Below are 19,692 nucleotides of genomic sequence, written 5' to 3' on the forward strand. Positions count from 1 at the left end.
AATATGACAGCTGACACTAAAAAGGAGAGACACCAAGTACTCATCATAATTAATGCCGCGGGGCTGGGTCGCCATAAAAGCCTGCAAGGATTCATACGGATAATTAAGTTATGGCGGGTGCCAACAGAAGGGTTAAAGCCTCCCCGCGATTGCAAGCCCAATAAAACGATCGTAAAATGTTGGCCAAGCACTCAAAGTTTTGGGAACATGTTCCTTAGGCGCATATTTTAATTTCAAGATGGATTTTAAACGGGGCTAAGCTGGTGGGGGTGGTCATAAAATTTCAACTGGACGTTATTAAGCGAGCACCATCAAATGCACTCATTTTTTTGACTTACAAATTTATTCGGTTTTGACGTCAGCGAGCATTTTTTATTTTATTTACATATATTTTAAAACGAAAGTTACCGGTTTCAAAAATTAAGATCCGGTTTAGCGGGAAAATTATTTAAATTATGTAAAAAATAAAAATTTTTTCACCTTTTTATTTTGTCGTGCTTTGACATTTATTTGGCATATTGATTATTTAACTTAAGACAATTTATATTTAACCAGATAAGCACTTGGACATTTAAATGCATTGTATGTTGTATATTTAGAAATAAAATTTACTTGGCATTTTAAAAATATTTTTTAATTACAGTATGTTTTCTACCTTCTACTAACTATAAGTATGTATTTCTTTATCATTGATTGAAATCGATTTGGAATGCTGGGAAATTGGCTGAAATCGTTTCCGTTTCCATGTACCAGTCGGCCATGATATGAGAATCAACCCACCCCAAAATCGCACCACCAATCAGCCACTGAGTTCAACAGTCATCAAACCCCTTCTGCTGGCTTTAATGCCAGAATCGTATCAGTTGGCAGATAGAACAAACTTTTATGCGCTTGTTAACAAAAGCGTGAAATTCAATGCCCGGGACGAGCTGAAGAGTATAAAAAAATAAAAGAAAAATTTACGACACTGCGAATTAAACTTGATTTTTATTTAAATAAATTGCATTTTATATTCCGCCTTATCCTGCGCCCCCGTGGCTGCCGCAATAATAAGCAGGCAACGCTCATAATTTGCACCGGAATTCGATGATGATGCTGGCGGATAATGGGGATTCGGGAGTGGGAGTGTGTGTACTTTCCCCAGGATAAGGCAGGATGTGGCAGGATCGGGCAGACCGAGTGACTGACTGGCGACGGTTTGGTGGCTGCTTTATGCATTTTTATTTATTACAGCGCCAGGAAATGTTTGTTGATTTTCCGCTGCTCGGTTGCCACAATAAAAATCCACGCCAGCCAGAAATTATTTTCTAGACGAACGCGCCCTGCTTAAATCGCATAAAAATGAGCAGGCAATGAGCAAAAAATACTTCAAATCGTATAGAATTCTTTTTTTTATACGAGTATATCATTAAAAACGGAAATGTTGTGCGTCGCAATGAAACTAAACGCGTTGAAAGGATCCAAGTGAAACGAATTGATAGCGGTCTATTCTTGAAAATAATTCGTAAATTAAACTTTCTTAAGATATTCCTGATAAAATTAGAGTTAGCTATCTGTTTGATTGAATTATTAAATGAGGCATACTTTACAGATAGAAATACCTGTACTCTTTTGGCCAGTACAGAAGCAGCTTAACTGAGTTCAGCATTCCATTCAAAAAAAAATACACAAGAGACTAGAAAAAGCGGAATGTACCTACAATAATACCTAACTTTATTGACAAACGTATTGGCTAAGAGAAAAACTGTTGGCTAGCCTCAATCTAAAGCTTTAGCTCTACATAGATAGGGTTCAACGGTATGCAGGGTGATCACAAAGTTGAGCTTCAACTTCGCCTGTCGCTCGCCAAGGGGCTCGAAGAGGAAGTTCCTCAGCAGGTGGGCTAGCACCATTTTGAGCATGACCATTGCATACCGCTGGCCCATGCAACTCCGCGCCCCCGCCATAAAGGGTATAAAAGTGGTGGCCTCAATTTTGGGCTCCGCTCCAATCGCCCAGCGATCTGGCTTGAAGACCATGGGTTCCGGAAAGAAGTCCTTGCAGCGCCCCATGTAAATTGGTGAAATGATTACATCGCTACCCTTCGGTATGAAGAAGTCATCTAGAAAGTTTAAAATATTTGTATATAACTATGAACAAATAATGTGTGCTTACTGATTGTGCAGTTGGCTGTGGCTTTTCTGGCAGTGAGTGGACCTGAAGGATACATCCGCAGTGTTTCCTTTATACACGCCTCCAGGAACTCCATTTCGCGCAGCTGCTCTATGGTGATGGGTTCACTTTTGTCCTTGCCGCATACCGACCACACCTCCTCGCGGCATCGCTGCTGGTGCTCCGGATGAAGAGTCATGTTATACATGAAAAAGTTGAGGGTGGTGGCCGTGAGATCGAAGCCCCCAAATATGATGGTGTCCACTTCCTCGCGTATATCCTTGACTGTCAAAGGTTTGCCATCGGGACCCTTGGACAATAGCAAGGTGTCCAGAAAGCAAAGGGTCCGCTTCACTCCGTCCAATTCCGCATCATTACTCTGGTAGTTGCGATTCTCCGCATCCTGGCTGATTTCATCAATACGTTTCTGGATAATGCCCTCTGTGAATCCGTGAAGCGTTTTTATCAGCTCCTGCTCTCGCTTGTAATGCGATGTGCGTTTGAAAATAAACGAGTTGCGGTAGAAGATGTTCTTCAGTCGCTTATCGATGATCACAAGGATTCTGTAAGCAAACGAAGATATATAATATCAATTTTAAAACCTATATAATGTAACTTATAACTTGCAATTTTTCTACGGCTTCCAAGTAAGTTAATAAAAAAGCTCTGACTAATAAACAATAAACCTATCTATCATGGGTTACGAAATTTTTATTGAACAAGCGTGTTAGATGAGTCTTTTTTATCTTCTCAAGTGTTTGTTTTGTTTAATTAATGTGCGAAAATTTTATGATTCATCACATCATAGTTGCTGATTTAAAACGAACTAAGTTGTCTCCAAGGGACGTTAGATGTTACACGTGTAGTTTACTTACGATTTAACAGCATCTAGGTAGTCCGAATTGGCGCTCGACTGGGATCCCACAGAGACTCCGAGGGCCGTTTCACAAATAGTGTCCAAAGTGAAGCAGCTGATCAGTTGCAGGAAGTCAATTTGATCCCCGGACTCGGCAAATTTAGCGACATTCGTCAGAAGAATCCTCGACTGTTTCTCAAAGACGGCCACAAACTGTTTGATCATGGTGTAGTTGAAGGCCGGCATTACGATCTTCCGGCGATGGGACCACTTCTCGAATCCACTGGTGAAGAGGCCCTCGCAGAGCCAGTTCTCGAAGACCCGATAGTCGTTGGTCTTCTGCAACAGCTGCTGGGCACTGCACAGAGCCTGTATATCCTTGGGATTGCAGTCCACGAGGTAGAGCTTGGTGCCCATCCACAGTTTTCCGCGGTGATCGTGCAGATGTTGATCGATCATTTCGGTGGCACGTCGAAGTGGATGCGGGCCCACCAATTTGGCTAGGATGTGCAGATGGCCAATGAATGGCAGCGCCGGTGGGGCTGGCCAATTGTGGGTGAGCCGGTCGATCCTGCTCTGCCGCTCGAAGACATATAGCAGGTATAGGGACAACGCGACCAACAGCAATCCGAATCCGAGCCAGAACATTGCGACGGACGTTCTAAAGAGCAACTGCCTCGTTGCAGCGTCGCATCAATCGTTTTAAGCGGAACACAGACGCAGAGATCAGACGGTTACTAAAGGGTCACCGGACCCAAGGGTCATAAAAGTTGGGTAACAAGCGAATTTACACAAGAAAAAAAAAACCCGAATCGGTGCACAGTGTATTAATTTAAAAAATAGTGTACAGCGACATATTTCACACAAGCTGTCATTTACTGTGAAATGTGATTATTAATTTGTTTTTTATATTTGATATTATGTGCGGTCTACATGATTAATTATCACATAAAAGTGCCAAATAAAATTAGCACTCGATTTGCTTTTTATGTATTTTATTTTAACACCATTCTATTTCAATTCATGAACACACCTGTCAAAAGGTGAATAGTAATAGAATAAAATCATTTGACTCTTATAATATCAGTCATTTACAGTAGTAAAGTCGATTTATTTGATTTGTATTTATTTTTCCTGCTTTTTACATTAACATCTTTTTTTTTGAGTGCACAAACTAAACGATCTTAAATATTCTGCACTGGCTTAGTATTGTGCAAAAGCGCCGCGATTAAGAGCAACTGACGGGTCGACTGCGTTATTAACACTGCGCATATTTATTTATACGAATTTCTTACACCCCAATATGTATATTATAAGCGTATTCAAATCGATGTGGAAGCGAAATTGAAGTGACTCTTTTTGCTCGCCCCCAGTCGCTTAAGTACTTAACATCGGGCATCGTAGATGTAAACAATACGTTGTGAATCGTAATCGTAGATTTCTAAGTCGGATTCGCAATGCTCTAGGAAAGCAGTGTTAAGTTCTTCAAATCTTCGCTATTATTTTGAAATTTCTATTACGCATTTGCTACTTTTAACATTAAAGTTTTAGTATAAGCCACTAATAAGCCACTAAGAATATCACTAGATTAAATATGAAGATCATATAATCAAGTAATTGGAAATTGCAGCTAAACCATTTTAGTATATATTTCACGGTCACCAATTGTATAACAAAACTTCAAGAAAACAAAAATACGAATATATTGACTCTTGTTTCCATTGTAAAAGTTGAACTTTTAGAGTTTTTTTTTACATCTAACTAAGTAGTAACATCTCTGAACTCAAGATTCGTCGTGCTAAAATTCGCAAGCAAATACACTTCAATTTCATCGATGCTGCGGGCTATTACCTTTTCGTTTAATTTGCTGAATTATAATTTCGATTGTACTTTTGTCAGTTGCATACTAATTTTATAAAGCTCATAAAACTTGACGAATTATTGAGCCCACCCAGTTATGTGTATACGTGGTGAGAAATTGTGATTTCAATTTCCTAAAATGGTATAAACAAATATAAAAGAATTTATCTTACTGAAATAACTTTTTCTGGGAATAACGAAGTAGGCGGACCAGGATATTGAACAGTTTCCTACCACAAAAATGGTAATAAAGATAAATACTTGGAAATATGCCAATAAAAAATATCACAACAAATACAGTTAACGAACATGAAGTGAATATTTATTGAATGAAAGTTTTGAATTGAAAAAAATTACAATTATCTGAGTCATCAGCTAAGAACAAATAAAACTGTACGATTAACTGGCTTTAACTCCCTTCAATTAATGGATAAACAGTGTGTCATATTTGTCAATTATATAATATCTGTTTTATTTTCATTATTACGCATAGAATACACATTCATTAAAATTCGCTCTACAGTTATGAGAACTCTATTGTGATTGTCATTTAATACACTCTTCAGGAGTTTGTGTTGTTGGTTTTCCTCTCGACCAACTGCCATTCAATTCAAATATACAAATAGTGACAGGTACAATAACTAAGGTAGGTCCCCTGCTCCACGCTTACACTAATTAACACGAAAAAAGTTATCAGCCGACAAAATACACAATAAAAGAACAAGAGTAATTATAATTAAAGCGGATGGGCCTGGGGTGCAATTAATATTCGCTGGTCAACATTTTATACAAAAATAATTCATCCTTCACTTCGCTACTCGTGTACATACATATCTGTATGTTTCAGTTCCCTTCTCTTCCGGCGTTTCAGAAATTTTTATTTAAATAAGAGGACATTGAATGACATGCGTATGATTTTAATTAAAATTATTTTAGTAGGCTCAGCTTTCTGTAATCACGAAAGTGTGTATAACAAATGAGTAAACAAACTTTTATCCATTGTTTATTTACTACAAACTTATTAATAAAAAGTACGTTAAACTTAGTTTCACTAAAGAAATAAATACTTAGCATTGAACTAAGCAACTACTTGAGTTCCGAATATTAAATAAACGGTATTTATTTACTATTTAGTTTAGAGCTGTGCAGCATTAGTATGTTGCAAGTATTTTAGTTCTCATAAGAAAAGAAAAAAATGTGCAGCATACCTTTAGGTTCATTAACGCAGTTGTGTTGATGTTATAATAAGAATTGAAATTAGCTTAAAATTCTAGTACTGACATAAATACTTTAAAATTTCAAAAACATAGTGCTATGTCATTCATATATTTCATGCCCCTTGCGCCTATACAAATTCAATTCAATGCCTCCGCATAATCGCGGATGCCACTCAATGCCACTAATCGGAACTAACTGGACAAAGCACGACAATAACCCTTTGAAGTCGAGGCGAAGCCCAACAATTGCGTTCCCGTAAATTCCTTATCTAATGGACGCCAATAAACAGGGATCCCCCTCCGCACGCGAACAGGACGCCTGTGCACACATATGAGGACATAATGCAGTTATGCACCTGACAGGACCAAGAACATTGTCTCACATCGAAATTAAAAGTGATGCGTGGCCACGAAAGGAGGTGAGTCGAGAAAGGGGTTTCGTCGGTTTGAAGTTAGGATAGGGCGGCTGTACAAACTAATTTGAATTTATGCAGCAAAGTGTTGGCCATGCGTTGAGTACTCTTTGCTTTCGTATATACTATATACTATATATGGTCACAAGCCTCATAACATTTTGTACTTCAAAACACGAATCTTATCATACTTAAATAGGAAATGCAGAATCCACTTGGCTTATTCTATTTTAAATATTTTTTATTATTTATAAGAGACTTGCGGCTAGAGTATTTGACTATAGAGTGCTGGGGAACTCGATCGTCCCCTCATCCTTGTTGTTCGTTGGCATCGGTGTTCTGTAATTAAACTGCAAATTATCAGCCACGACACTCACACATGCCCTCGACCACTCTCAACTGAGGCATTCCCACCCACCCACGTGCACCACATAATTATGCAGACATTTCCAAGTCGAGGACGAGGGAGCGCTGGATGGGCCAGGAGGCCGTGGAATGGACCGCCCAGCTGTCACTTTGTGTTCTGCTTTTGTGTAAAATTTAATTTGGCTACATTTAATTATTGTTTATGTAAGGCTTGTCCATGTCGCTGTCGCTGCCATCCAATATTGTCATATTATAAACAACGATAATTTGCCAAATGCGAGGCGATTGGCTAATAGATATCTGCCAGTATCTCCATCTCTCAGCAAAGGTGAGCCGAGCAAAGCCCAAAGGGCAACCGCAAGTTGGCGAAGGATTACACCTTAAAAAATGTTAAGCTTTGTTAATATGTAAGAAAAGTATTTTGCGAAATGTATTTAAGCACAGGGAATAGTACTACAACTAAATATAATTATACATATAAACGAATAATAATTTATATGTATTATATAAGATAAACAGATATGATTCGTTTAATTTCCTTGCAAAATGCCACCAAAATTAATTGTATTTTACAGTGTAGAATTCGCGCACTAATCGCATGTTGTGTCAACATTAATCGCATCAAATTTAATTTCACAATTAAATGCAAAGACGCGACGCGTTTAGCATAAATTAGGCGGGCTGTAAATGGAAGCCGCGGGCGGTGTCTTTCACTTCCGCTCCTGCTCCTGCGGTCTGCGTTCATTTTTTCGAGGCGTTTGAGGCGGCTTCAGCCGAGACCGCCCATCCTGAGGAAGTTAAAAACGAGACTCGACGGCTGCTTCCGTTTCCGTTTCTCTGACAGGGTTGGGATCTTCAATCGGTTGGTGTTACGTGCGTATTTATTGCTTCAACTTAATTTAATTGACAGCCCAATCTAAGGCTTCATTAAGCTCGGGGAATTAAATGTCTTTCATTAGCGAATGTTGATTCAATTAAATCACTCTGGCTCTTCAAAGTCAATAAAATAGTATACATATATAACAATACATAAGCCTTGAAAGCACATTGTTTTCTTTGGTAATCAATAAGTTTTATATTTATCTACTTGCATTTATATTTATTATTTTTCAATGGCTATTATTCTTTAAACAATTCCTAGGATGACGAAGTTATAAATAAATACGAAATTGAAGTCTCCAAACCATAAGCTGATCGATTCAATCAACTTTCATAAAAGCTATTGTTGTATCTTCATTGTCAGTACAGCAGTGAACCAGATTTGAGTTGCGCTCTAATAAGAACTAGTCTCTATATGTTCCTATTCATAAATATCTGTTTGGTTTAACTAGGTGAAAATATGTCAATCTTAGAATAATCGAAAGAAAAAGAACTCAGAATATGCGTGTAATCCCCAACTCGTTTTATTAAAATAAAATAACCAAAACTACGCAATAATTTTGAAGTTTTAAGTTGCACAAACCATTCTCAAAACCCGTTTAGCTCGACTAAATTCACATACGGTACTAAGGCTCGAACAATTCAATCTTGACTTTTATCCCGATCAAAATGATGTGCCAACATTTCGCATTTGGCCAAAGAAACCTTAAACTTAATCGGCCCATCAGACCCAAAGGTGTTTGGCGGCATTAATGAAGTAAAATAATAATTTTAAATTACCTTTTTTTAAGCCCCATGCTTGGCTGCCCCGCCAGTGATGAAGTCTTTTTTTCTCTCTCTCCACGTCGGTCTTGTATGGGGTTTTCGATGTTTAACCTTCGAGGTGCAAACTGTTTTTTATAAACGAGTACTTACTTATGTACGTATTTCGTTCCACATACTCTTCTTGATAGTAAAGCTGATGACTTGTAAGAATCGTTGTTGTCTACGAAGAAATACGCAAATTGCATTATATTACTTTATAACACTATTTTCTGAATAGTTTTTAAGGTTTTTAAGCATAAATTAATTTTTTATGTTATTTTATTAAGCTTTCACTTTACTTTGCGTTAACGTTATTAGGGTATACAATAGTCTACCAACCGCATTTCATTTAATTGTGTTGTTTTTTGGACAGGGCGTCGTTGCAACTGAAGGACAGCGGCAACTGCAATTTGAAGGCAAGCAAAACAAATGAATTCTGGGAGCCGAAGTCAGAGCGGGGTGAATACTTTTTGCAGCTGTTCTGAGCGGAGTTCCCAGTGGCACAGAAAACTCTCAAATACCCCTTACTTGAAGCCTCGACTTGGTAGCTCCATTTTTTGGTGTTGCACTAGGAACAAACTGGGCCTGAAATCTCTAAAGAGTAGTGTTATTAAGTTACAATCTTTTTGTAATCGTCTTTTACCATAATTTTTCATTTTAATTTTTTAATATTTTATAATTTTTTTTAAAATAATATTTTTATTTTTCAAAGTATTGCTTTTGTGTAATTAATGTGATAACTTTTTGGTTATATATACATAAAATAATTTTGGTCAGTGGGCCCTCTTTCGTTCTCACTTGGCAATTAGTTTTGGGTAGTTGGTCAACCTCAAGATTTGCAGTTAGCAGTGGCAGTTGCCTCGACTTCTCGACGGTTGCACTGCGCTTGACTGCAATTTGGCCAAGTTAAGCTGGGGAAAAAGTTGTCGCTGTTCTTGTTGTTACCTTTAATTTGAGTACGTTTCGGTGTTGGTTTTTATCGTGTTTTTTTGGGTGATTGTTGGCCACGGCTAAGTCACGTTCCGATTGCACATTTATCGCATTCAACTTGCAGTCCGGTTGCTTAAGTTTCTTGGCCAAAAAGTCTCTTTCCATTCGGCGGCTCCTTTTTTTGGCCATTGCAACATTTGGCTGCCTGACATATACTGAAAGTCGGCAGGGTCAGTTGGGCTTTTTTTTTACATATTATATGTAATGTGTTTACTGCGTTGCATCGTGAGCGCAATCATAAATCTGTCAGCCACCCGATGACATTTCTACCTGTTCGATAAGCACTCAATTTGCAGCTGTCCTGGGCGTTGCAAATCAATAAAATCAGAGGAAGCCCCGAAATTTTTACAGGTCCACTAAGTGGCCTACGTGACGGGCACGCGACTGACTTTACCAGTCCATTAGTAAAGAATTTGGCTTTTATGGTTGGTTATTCGTGGGATTTTCGACTGCCTATTATGCCCACCAAATTCTTGATTATTATATTTCTTCGAAAAACATATGCACATACAATTTTTGAATGTACCTAAAGTACTTGACAATCCCCAAAAATATAAAAGAGTCATAGTCGTCTAATTATAAATGAAAACATGCTGTGCATACTTTTGTATGGAAATATGAGAGGTATCAGCAAATGTTTCAAGTAAGAAAACGCTTTTTCACGGCCAAAAATAATATTAACTATATATGTTTAAAGTGAACTTAAATTTAAAATAAATAAAATTATTTAAAGGACACTATTTTTCAGAATTATGGTAATAAAACAGATCTTATGAAAATCTTTTAAATTTTTTTAAAATAAAAGCGACATATCCTCTTTTGTTATATGGGTAACTTTTTAACTTTTTTCAATTTACAAAACCCGCACGTGGAGGATTGTATCTTTCGGTATTTTCCCTCCAGCAACTCGAGGAATTTCATTACCCAGTTCGCCAAACTAAGTTGGCCATAATTCCCCATCTGGGGTCATTAGCACGGTCGGGTAATCGAACCTGTGAGCCCACCTTAGTATATGTAACTATGTTAGTACGTGAGCAAGTAAGTGACTTGTGCGCTTAATCAAACCTTTTTTTCAGCAAATGATGGACAGCTGTGGTTGCGACTGCCCGTAGACAATTAACACGAGCGAATACGGTACAGTGGGTGCTAAACATCTGCGAACAGGCAGGTACTCCTCTCCGATATGTTTCCATTTCTCTGAGCATTTTCGAGAGCCTCTCTGAGTAACAGCTGTACCTGAGCCTAAGCATTGCTTGATCCGGCTCTCCGGATCTTTGCGCTCCCTCTCCCGACCAGCTGATCGTTTGGGCCCAGCTTTAGTGCTATATCTTGGACCCGCTTCAGTTCAGTGGCATCGCAACTTTTGGCCGAATCGGACGTAACGCTTCATATCGTCGCTTTATCTTAGGACCTGTGGCTTTCGCGTGTGTTACCAGTATCTGTATTTTGGTTTTACAGTTACTAACGAGTTATGTGCGCTTGAATGCCAAATTTAATTGCCGCTCTTTGCATGTTCGTCAGCAACAATTTGAAAACGTTTTCGTGAAGCGATTAGGAAACTACTTTCGTTTTCCCCCCCAACTTTCCATTTTCTTGCTCGTCGGCTTGCCATTGAAAATAGTTTCAAAACCCAGGTGCTAACAAACCAAAGCAGAGATCATACATTTGAAAGAAAAAAATCACGAAAGTTTAAAGTTGTGAAACGCGTGTGAATTGATACAGTTTTATATTATGGCTCTCATTGACACCGCCTGGCGTTGTCGCCTCATGATCTTCTTTATCGTCTCGCTGCTTCTTGTGGGCGATCTTTTTGGATACGGCGGCGGCATGAAGTCCAACCACCCCAATCCGCACTCGGTGCCATCGGCGGGCGGAGCGGTGCCGGGAGGTGCCCCAACGGGTCCGGCGGCTGCAGCGGCCAGCAAGTTCCAGACCAAAAATGCCGAAATCGACATAACTGAAGGTTAGTTTTGCCAACCATCCCGTCTTGTTTTTGGTGTTTTTTTATTTTGCCATATTACAATGACGAAATGTTTTACTCGCTTGTGTTGCCATTGCCAAATTATTTTGGGATCCAAAAAACACGTTTAATTCTTTTTTTCGGGGCCCAAATAGTAAATACTTAAAACGTAAAATTTAAAAATTCAATAGATTTATGTATATACTTATAAAATGTAACTTTTATTCCAACTCGGAAAAATCACATTTATACATACTTTACAAATATAAAAAAATGTCACGTTAAATATTTGAAATGTAATATATCTTTACACTTGCAATTACATTGTTAAATTTTACCTACTAGAATAGTTGGATGCTTCATATTCATTACTCTGTATATTAAACAAATTACTTAAAAGTGTTATATTAAACGAAAAATATTTTTAGAGCTTATATCTCGCACACTTGTCGAATGTAAATATGTGGGCTTATCAAGGTTAATTTCGCTTTATAAATAATGGCTTACTTATACAATGCTGGTGGCACGTGTAAGCCTCGATTCGGGCTTAAATGTTTAATAACGCTTTTTGTTGGAGGCCTGGTAGGTGAAAACCGGAACTGAGCGAGGGGAGACTAATGTACGATTGTTTATTACACACGCGAAGCTGAGCTCTGAAAAGTTATTGAAGTCGATTAAAAAATACATTAGAGGCTTAATGCGTTCATGAACAAATTAAATATATCTAGCATTTAGAATACATTCCTTAATTACGTTTTGAACACAAAAGAAATTTGTACTTTGCGGTGCGCACTTTGTTAAAGAGAACTACATTAACTTCTAATGATGCGGTTAATATGATGAGAATAGAACACATTTCTTGGTATATTGAACAAAACTTTTCTAGAAAATGGTTTGACAATTTAAGTGCCCAAACATTTCCTATAGCTTAAAACTGTATAGCATAATAAACAGATACACCAGACGGCAAAATAGTTTCCACAAACTACAAAAAAGTCATTACGATTTTTATGACCTAGCTTTTAAGGAAAGTGACTTCATTACTTCAGCACTTCATTTGAATTGCTGAAAACATGAACAGTATTTGCTGCTTAAATAAATGTAATATGCCTGGCTTTAGGATTAAATTTAGCTAAAACTGGGCATATTACATTTTTGCACAAAAGTCTGAAAATTATTCAAACTATTCATCACAGCCGAAGTTCATGTTCAAACCGATCGTTAAAGAGCTCTCAAAGGTGAATCGAATATTCGAATCGGCCCGACACTTTCTCGTTGATTTGCATACACAATATCGAGCCCTATCCGTATGACATAACATTTGGGCATTGCACAACCAAAGTCAAACAAAAGAAACCGGAAAAGATACTCAAACGAATGTGTGTAGAAACAATAAAACTTTAATGAAATCAAAGGAAAGTCCAGGGTTCAGTGTATATGAACTTCACATTATGATGGATTGACTAGACATTTAAATTGACACTGCATTAAAATACATTAGCTTTCGTTCGTTTAAACAAATATGGATTAAAGGTTTCAAGGTCTGTTTTCTGATAATATATATTGGTATACGTTCTATAACACATGGTATAGAAAGCTTAAGCTGTAAATTCAAGGTGGCTTCAAGTTGAGACCTCTGGTTTAAGTGAAGTTGATTCCATTTTCCAAATTTGTATAGTATAATATACTAATTAAGCCAAACCACTTCACAGTTCATTGGAAGTTGGCATTTCTTTTGTGTTTCTTGCAGTGAAAGTGGAAAAATGCCAGGCAATTAAACTTGACGTAATAAAACTCCAAGCGAGCAACGAGTTTTCGCTTTGCATGTCGAAAGAGGGCATTAAATTGCATCGCAACTTTCCCAGAGAGCAGCAGTTCATTAGCGTGGGCCAAGTCCAAAAGTTGGCCTAAGAATAGGGTTTTCTCTCAATATTCCAGTTTCATAGTCGGTGTCTAGACAAAGTGAATATTTCTACGCTAAGTTCAGTATTCTAGCTTGCTCACTCGAACAGGAAGTGATGAAAACTTGACTTGTTTGTGACATTTAATTTATCGAACTAAGCCAAATCGCTGGCATGGGCTTGGGAAATATTCTGCCATATGTCCGATCACAACCGGTTCCGCTTCCAGACGTAATCCATTCCAACTGAAGAAGTTGTTTGAGCTAGTAGTTGAGTTCAGCGGAAACGGAGAGTGAGTTCATATCTATGATCTTTAAGTGTTTGAACGTTAATCGCTTGTAAATGCTATTCAAGATGTATCACGAGCCATAGCCGGTGGAAATTATCTGAATTGACAATTTGGTTTCTTTCCACGTCTTTCTACGCTCTTGGCCACAAACAAAATATAAAAAAGAATGAAAAACACTTTGCTGCAACCTTTAGCTGATGAATGCAGTGCGTGATAAACATGTCGAGCTAGCACTTCAATTCGCATTTATTTCCATTCAATTACGTGCACTTGGAAAGCAAATCGATTCCACCGAAGAGACACCTTAATTGACTTTATATATCTGTGGTAGCGCTGAATAATCTGAATTTGTAGCATTTTAAAAGATCGTAGTTTAACGGACTACAAGAATTCCAAAGTATTTAATAATCAGTAGTTTAAAATATGCATTTTATGTTCTTGAAAATAACATATGACTTTAAACCTGTAAAGTAAATATGTTTTCATTCAAAAACATTAAAAAGAGAATTTATTATTATAAGAAATATATCTATTTATCCAGCTAATTTATGTCTGACTGCATTTTTTCGAAGCCAAATTTTCACTAACACGTTTTTAATACGAAACAGATTGAATTTTAATTTTTACACCTCAATAGGGCTTGCATCGGTTCCGCATTCAAAGTTCAAATCCGACAAAACCTTAGTTGGTAGCAGCATAATGACTATTCGACTGAAGACCATAATTAATAAAACTGAGCGTTGAATGACTAAACAAATATGCAAAGTAAAGTTCAACGCATTGACTTGGCCTTGTTCGGGGCATAGGAATCGTTTATAAAGTGTTGGAGATGTATTCTCAACAGATGACCGACTCCATATAGCCAAATAAATATTTGGCTTACTCACCGCTGTGCACTCGATAAAAAAAAATAAAACAGATACTCGCTTTGTTTGTACGCTTTCCACACTCTCAATTTCTACCCATACATATTTGCCCACCTGCATATTTGCTCAATTGTTCACAATTTCTTACCTTTTGTTGACAAAATGTTCTAAGCTACAGTCTTAAGCCATCTATTAGTCATTGTTTGGTTTTAGCCTCAGATTTGGCGACCTTGGAGTTGGGGTCTCCGATCTGGCCCCAGTATATTTCCTAACGATGTTGTGCGCAGTTCCCGAAATCTCAAATCTTAATTTGAAAGCAGTTTGCTATGCAAATGAGCGCCAGCGAGTAAAACAAAAACCCAAATGCCAAATCGGATGGGGCCAGCCCCCTGATTAATACACCTAAATACCTGACTTAATTGTTTTTATTTTTTTTTTTTATTTTGTAGAGCACGATTTCAATGAACTCTCAGCAGCAGCTCAATCCCTCAAGCCTGGAATGGCAGTGGTTACTGGGGCTAGTCTGAAGACCAAGTCCCAACTCACGGACACCATCAAGGAATCATGTCTGCCCAAGATGCTCTGCGAACTGGCCTCCAAGCCGGATTACCAGCTCAGCGAAAAGGAGCGGGAACTGCTAAGACTGATCAGGTGAGTGGAAACACACTGAGGGAAATCTCAAAAAGCTTTATATTTAATTGGAAAAAATGTGAGCAAGTAATGAATAAAACAAAGATATGGTACATAAAGTAAAGTTTAAATATTCAATTTGGCAGGAATTGTGAAAAAGGGAAGTTGATGAGTTTGCTAATTTTCTGGTAATACTTAAATGGCTTTCCCAGTATTAAACGCGTTTATATGCATTTTTTAAGTTGATTAACTGTTTCTAAGCCAGCAAATAAATAAGCAAACACAACAAACTGAAATGTCAGCAAACACATGAATTTATGGATGTTTTAAGATGTTATTGAAACTGGTTTGTGATGACTTGCACAAAGTATATAAAAGCATTAGCATAAAATAATATTAGTTTTAATAAATACTGCAGCTTGTTTAGAAAGGTTTAAGAAGTTAAAGGTGGCAGCACTTTTTTGGAGCTTTCCAGATATATAAATTAAAATTAGATCGTTTAAATATATCTATATATTTATTTAAGCCAGGCCTGTGGTGGTATTCTTCTACTTAAAGATTGTTTCTTTGAAATACCAATAATATCTGTAGATTCTATGCCTATCCATGTATATATTATTTTAATTAATTGTCCGTTAAGTGCAACAAGTAGAACCAGTTCGAGCTGATCTACCAAACATTTGCATGCTAAGCGATTACGAAAGTTTCCAAACTGGTTTGAAAGGGTTTGAGTTTAGTATTCTACGAATGCAATCCATTAAATTTCTATTAACGCTGCTGCACAGCACAATTATTTATACGGCGGGTGACTCAGTACACGAGCAAAGTGCAGCACTTAGGGAAACAAAAGCGCCAATTGGGTTAGCTAAATGCGGCAAATATTTGAGCCCGGCTAAGCCCATGGATCAGCAGTCGTAACCTACCTCAACTTCAGCTGTAACCTCGCACTTGAGACGAAGGTGAGGCGAAGCTAATGTAAAAGTCAGGCCAGCGTAGCTATGTATGTAGAGTCGACTAAGTCAACAGCAAGGTGAATGGCTGAGGCATTCTAGAATCTAGATGTACGAAAAACTACTGAAAGCGAAACTTGAACAAACTTCGAGCGCACCGTCAAGCGAAGCGTGAAATGATAATGGCTTATTATAATATTTAACATTTGCTCAGTTGTGTCTCGGCTGCAGAGAAACTTCCGTCTAATGTGCCCATTATTTGCAGATCTCCAACAATGCCCTGGATTATGAACATGCCGCCCAGCAAATGGTATTTCGCGGCCCACATGGGCGAACTCATGCGTCACACTGGCGACAATCTCAGCGGACCGATGGGATGCGCCAATCTCTGGCCAAATTGCCCGATCAGCTCCAAGAAGCTGATGAAGCTCAGCTACAAAGTGAGGGTCTAGCCACTGGATCCGCACCTTAAGTATTAGAATGTAGGAGGCCCCCTTATCTTTTGTACCATATGTCTTCACCGTTCGATAAGCTTACCTTGTAAATTATCTTGTAAATTAGACCTAAGTCCCGACTTGACTGAAGTGACTGTAGAACTGTAACCTCTTGTATCTGTATCTTCTGGGCTACAAGACCTATGTAGCTTGTAATTACACATAGTACATGTGACTAGTCACGATCCGATTTAGCGTTACGCCTAGTCGTTAGTTGGATGCTCCTGTAATTGTTAATAAATTACACTCTGGTGTCCAAACTCCCCAATTGTCTGCCTTCATCCATCTTAATTTGTGAAATGACTTCGATAAAAGCTAACACTTTTTATTCGGGCTACCAAGTTCATAGGTGTGCGAGATTCGTCGTAATTGCTAGGAAGCGATATCAACTTGCTGGCAATGAAATCTTATTTTTAGAAATTGTTATGCAATGGAAGGTTGCCTCCGTCATCAAATGTGGCCATCTACTATTGGAGATTTCTCGTTTGACTGGGTGGAGTTTAATTGGCCTAGCATATTGTGACTTAAAGCGGTACTTCGCATGCCAAATCAGATGGGAAATCCATGTTTAGAAATATGTTGATTAATATAACTGCGTGCATTTTTTGCAATAAGTATGGCAGAAATAAAAATAAAGTAAGCTGATTAAAAACCTATTCAATGAATTTTTGGGTGATACGATTACTATTACATCCAGTTTGTCATAAAACTGCATTTCGAAATGCATTTATTTATCCCAAGCTGAAGTTTTAGTTAGATATTGGTTTTAAGATGGTTTATTGCCTAAATCTATAAGGTAAGTAAAAATCAGTCAATAGTTACACATTATTATTTGTAGATAGTTCAAAATAATTAACTTTTGGGTTGATTACTTTTAAAACTAAGGTTTTTAGCGCATACTTTCAGGCGCAGCTATAAATGTTTACCACACACCTTGAACGAAATATAAGCTTAAAACAAAGCTGAACATTTAAGTGCACACTTTATATGCAAATTCGATTACCTAAATGGCATTGTGCAAAAAAATTAGAATATATTTCGCTTTGTTTACAATTGTTTCTCTGACCAATTATTTATTCACAGCACAAAATTCCAGAAAAAAAACGAATGTGGACCATTCCGGTGAAATTGGCGAATTATGACAAACATATTGATGGCTGAATTAAAAAAACTCTAGAAAGTAAACAAAAACAAGAAATTATTTTTAGATTTTTCGATTATTCATAAATCAGTCAGTGACACGAGGCAATAAATAAACGAAACCACGGTGGGAGTGAAAAAACGAATTGAAAATCGATTCCTAATTGAAATTCCAATTACATACGCGCTCATTTTGGCAACAAATTTGGTCAGAAATTGCACAAGGAGTAAAACAATAAGAGTCAACAAATTCGTAATATCAAACAGAAATTAGGTCAGATTTGTTTAACTGTTTCAACATTTTTGTTGTTACGCTAGTTGCGTGTTTCAGTGCGCAACTTTCATTGTTTGGCTTGGCCCAAATTTCATGTTTGGCTTGAACCCGGCTCTATTTCTGCTTTTGGCCCGACGTTTGACAAGTTGTTTGGCTTATGCAATCCATCAGAGGGGTGGCTTGGATTATGGGAGGAGCTGGTGCACCAGGTGCAATTGCATTGTCCCAGACTTCTGTCAGCGGCTGGTTTATTTCTTTCTTTTCATAATTTCCGCATACTTGGCGCACCGAAAATGAAAGCAAACTTTTGGCACTAGCTGTTCACAAACGAAGTTTTAATACTCTATGGTACATCCAATATAAAATCGTAAAATAATCTTTTAGAAAATATGCATTTTAATACACATATAATACAAAAAGTAAATACTATTTGTAATACAAATAAAAATTTAAGAAAATAAAGGATACGCAAATTGCAGGATTTAACGTTTTTCCTATACCTATTTAATAAATAATAATTATTTTTAATATTTCACTTTTTTTACATAGAAATATCTTTGGTTGCCATTGGTACTAAGATGTGCAAAGAAAGAGTGTCGATTCACCATTTCGGCAAAACTGGAAAAACTCGAACACTTCCAACTACAAAAGTTGCATTTCCCAACCTACTTTCCTGCTGCACATCAAGAAATATCATAACCGCGTAGAAAATCAAATGTACGTTAGATGTGCACAAATGTAAGGCAAACTTTGCATCTGTTACGAGGGAAAATCACATTTTCCGTAGCGGTAGTTGGAGCGTTTACAATCCAAGTGCCGCTTGCGAGTGTTTACTGTGGATTGGGTTACGATTGCGTAACTCCGGCGACGGCTACGTGATCTGGCAGTAGTGCTTTCAAACGGGTCCCGGCTACTTGGCCAACTGACTGATTGAACCACTCTTCGCTGGACGATTGCCTCCAGTAAATTATTCTTATTCCTGGAGGCCTCTTTGCATTTGCACAGTTATTCAATGTGGATTTCCTCGATGCTGATTTGATTTCCTTACTTCACTTTTCTCTGGTTTGTTAACCTGGTCAAAGGCACGTGCTCCATGCCACCGATTGATAACCGAATTTGCAAACACGAGCATAGGCATTCAGCTAACTTCAATGCTGATAATTAACTGGGCCAACAATTCAAATTGTGAATGGTGGCATTGGCTAAGCGGTGTTAGATGTGCCCGATTATTATTGGAACTAGTTCAATTTTTTATTGAGTAAAATAGCTTAAGTATTAATAGATTTAAAATAATTACGGACCAAATATCAACCTATACTTTTCCCCGCACCTACAACAAATTCGTTCATTAATCCCTAATTTAAATTCCCAATTTTAAAACCTAATATATATAATCTGGCTAAATAAATTCGCTCAGAACTAAACTTTCGACTGCATCTAACTTGGATTGGTTACACCTCACGTTTTCACCTGTTGTTGGTCGACCAGCTCAGCCCCTTGACCCTCAACCCATGCCAATCCAAGCGAATCCAATTGCTCAAATCACTTGCTCGCCCATATAGGAAATCTGGCCATTTGTTCACCAGAGGCACCCGGCAACACCTCATCTAACGGAAATGAGGTAATTGATATGCAAGCCAAGCGCCAAGACC

General features: G+C 37.8%; 2 protein-coding genes across 2 annotated transcripts; one reads left to right on the forward strand and one right to left on the reverse strand.

Annotated features, from left to right (window-relative positions):
* Positions 1 to 1,450: 1,450 nt before the first annotated feature.
* LOC6618291 (probable cytochrome P450 312a1) lies at positions 1,451 to 4,272 on the reverse strand. Its single transcript, XM_002042528.2, has 3 exons — positions 3,027 to 4,272; positions 2,155 to 2,714; positions 1,451 to 2,101 (listed from the first exon to the last, which is right to left on the reverse strand). The coding sequence occupies exons 1-3, from the start codon at positions 3,653 to 3,655 to the stop codon at positions 1,758 to 1,760; spliced, it is 1,533 nt and encodes a 510-aa protein (XP_002042564.1). The 5' UTR covers positions 3,656 to 4,272; the 3' UTR covers positions 1,451 to 1,757.
* Positions 4,273 to 10,878: 6,606 nt separating this feature from the next.
* On the forward strand, positions 10,879 to 16,894 carry LOC6618292. Its single transcript, XM_002042529.2, has 3 exons — positions 10,879 to 11,499; positions 15,002 to 15,203; positions 16,398 to 16,894. Exons 1-3 carry the CDS (start codon positions 11,268 to 11,270, stop codon positions 16,582 to 16,584), a joined length of 621 nt encoding a protein of 206 aa, XP_002042565.2. The 5' UTR covers positions 10,879 to 11,267; the 3' UTR covers positions 16,585 to 16,894.
* The last annotated feature ends 2,798 nt before the right edge of the window (positions 16,895 to 19,692 follow it).

Source organism: Drosophila sechellia, chromosome 3L (genome assembly GCF_004382195.2).
Source record: "Drosophila sechellia strain sech25 chromosome 3L, ASM438219v1, whole genome shotgun sequence".
In the NCBI taxonomy this organism is placed as follows: domain Eukaryota; kingdom Metazoa; phylum Arthropoda; class Insecta; order Diptera; family Drosophilidae; genus Drosophila; species Drosophila sechellia.

Excerpts from the sequence above, each read along its gene's own strand:
- LOC6618291 (XM_002042528.2), bottom strand. The coding sequence starts at position 3,655 with ATGTTCTGGCTCGGATTCGGATTGCTGTTGGTCGCGTTGTCCCTATAC. Across the intron at positions 2,715-3,026 it reads TACCTAGATGCTGTTAAATC|AATCCTTGTGATCATCGATA; the intron begins GTAAGTAAACTA and ends GTTTGCTTACAG. Across the intron at positions 2,102-2,154 it reads CACAGCCAACTGCACAATCA|ATGACTTCTTCATACCGAAG; the intron begins GTAAGCACACAT and ends TAAACTTTCTAG.
- LOC6618292 (XM_002042529.2), top strand. The coding sequence starts at position 11,268 with ATGGCTCTCATTGACACCGCCTGGCGTTGTCGCCTCATGATCTTCTTT. Across the intron at positions 11,500-15,001 it reads CGAAATCGACATAACTGAAG|AGCACGATTTCAATGAACTC; the intron begins GTTAGTTTTGCC and ends TTTATTTTGTAG. Across the intron at positions 15,204-16,397 it reads GAACTGCTAAGACTGATCAG|ATCTCCAACAATGCCCTGGA; the intron begins GTGAGTGGAAAC and ends CATTATTTGCAG.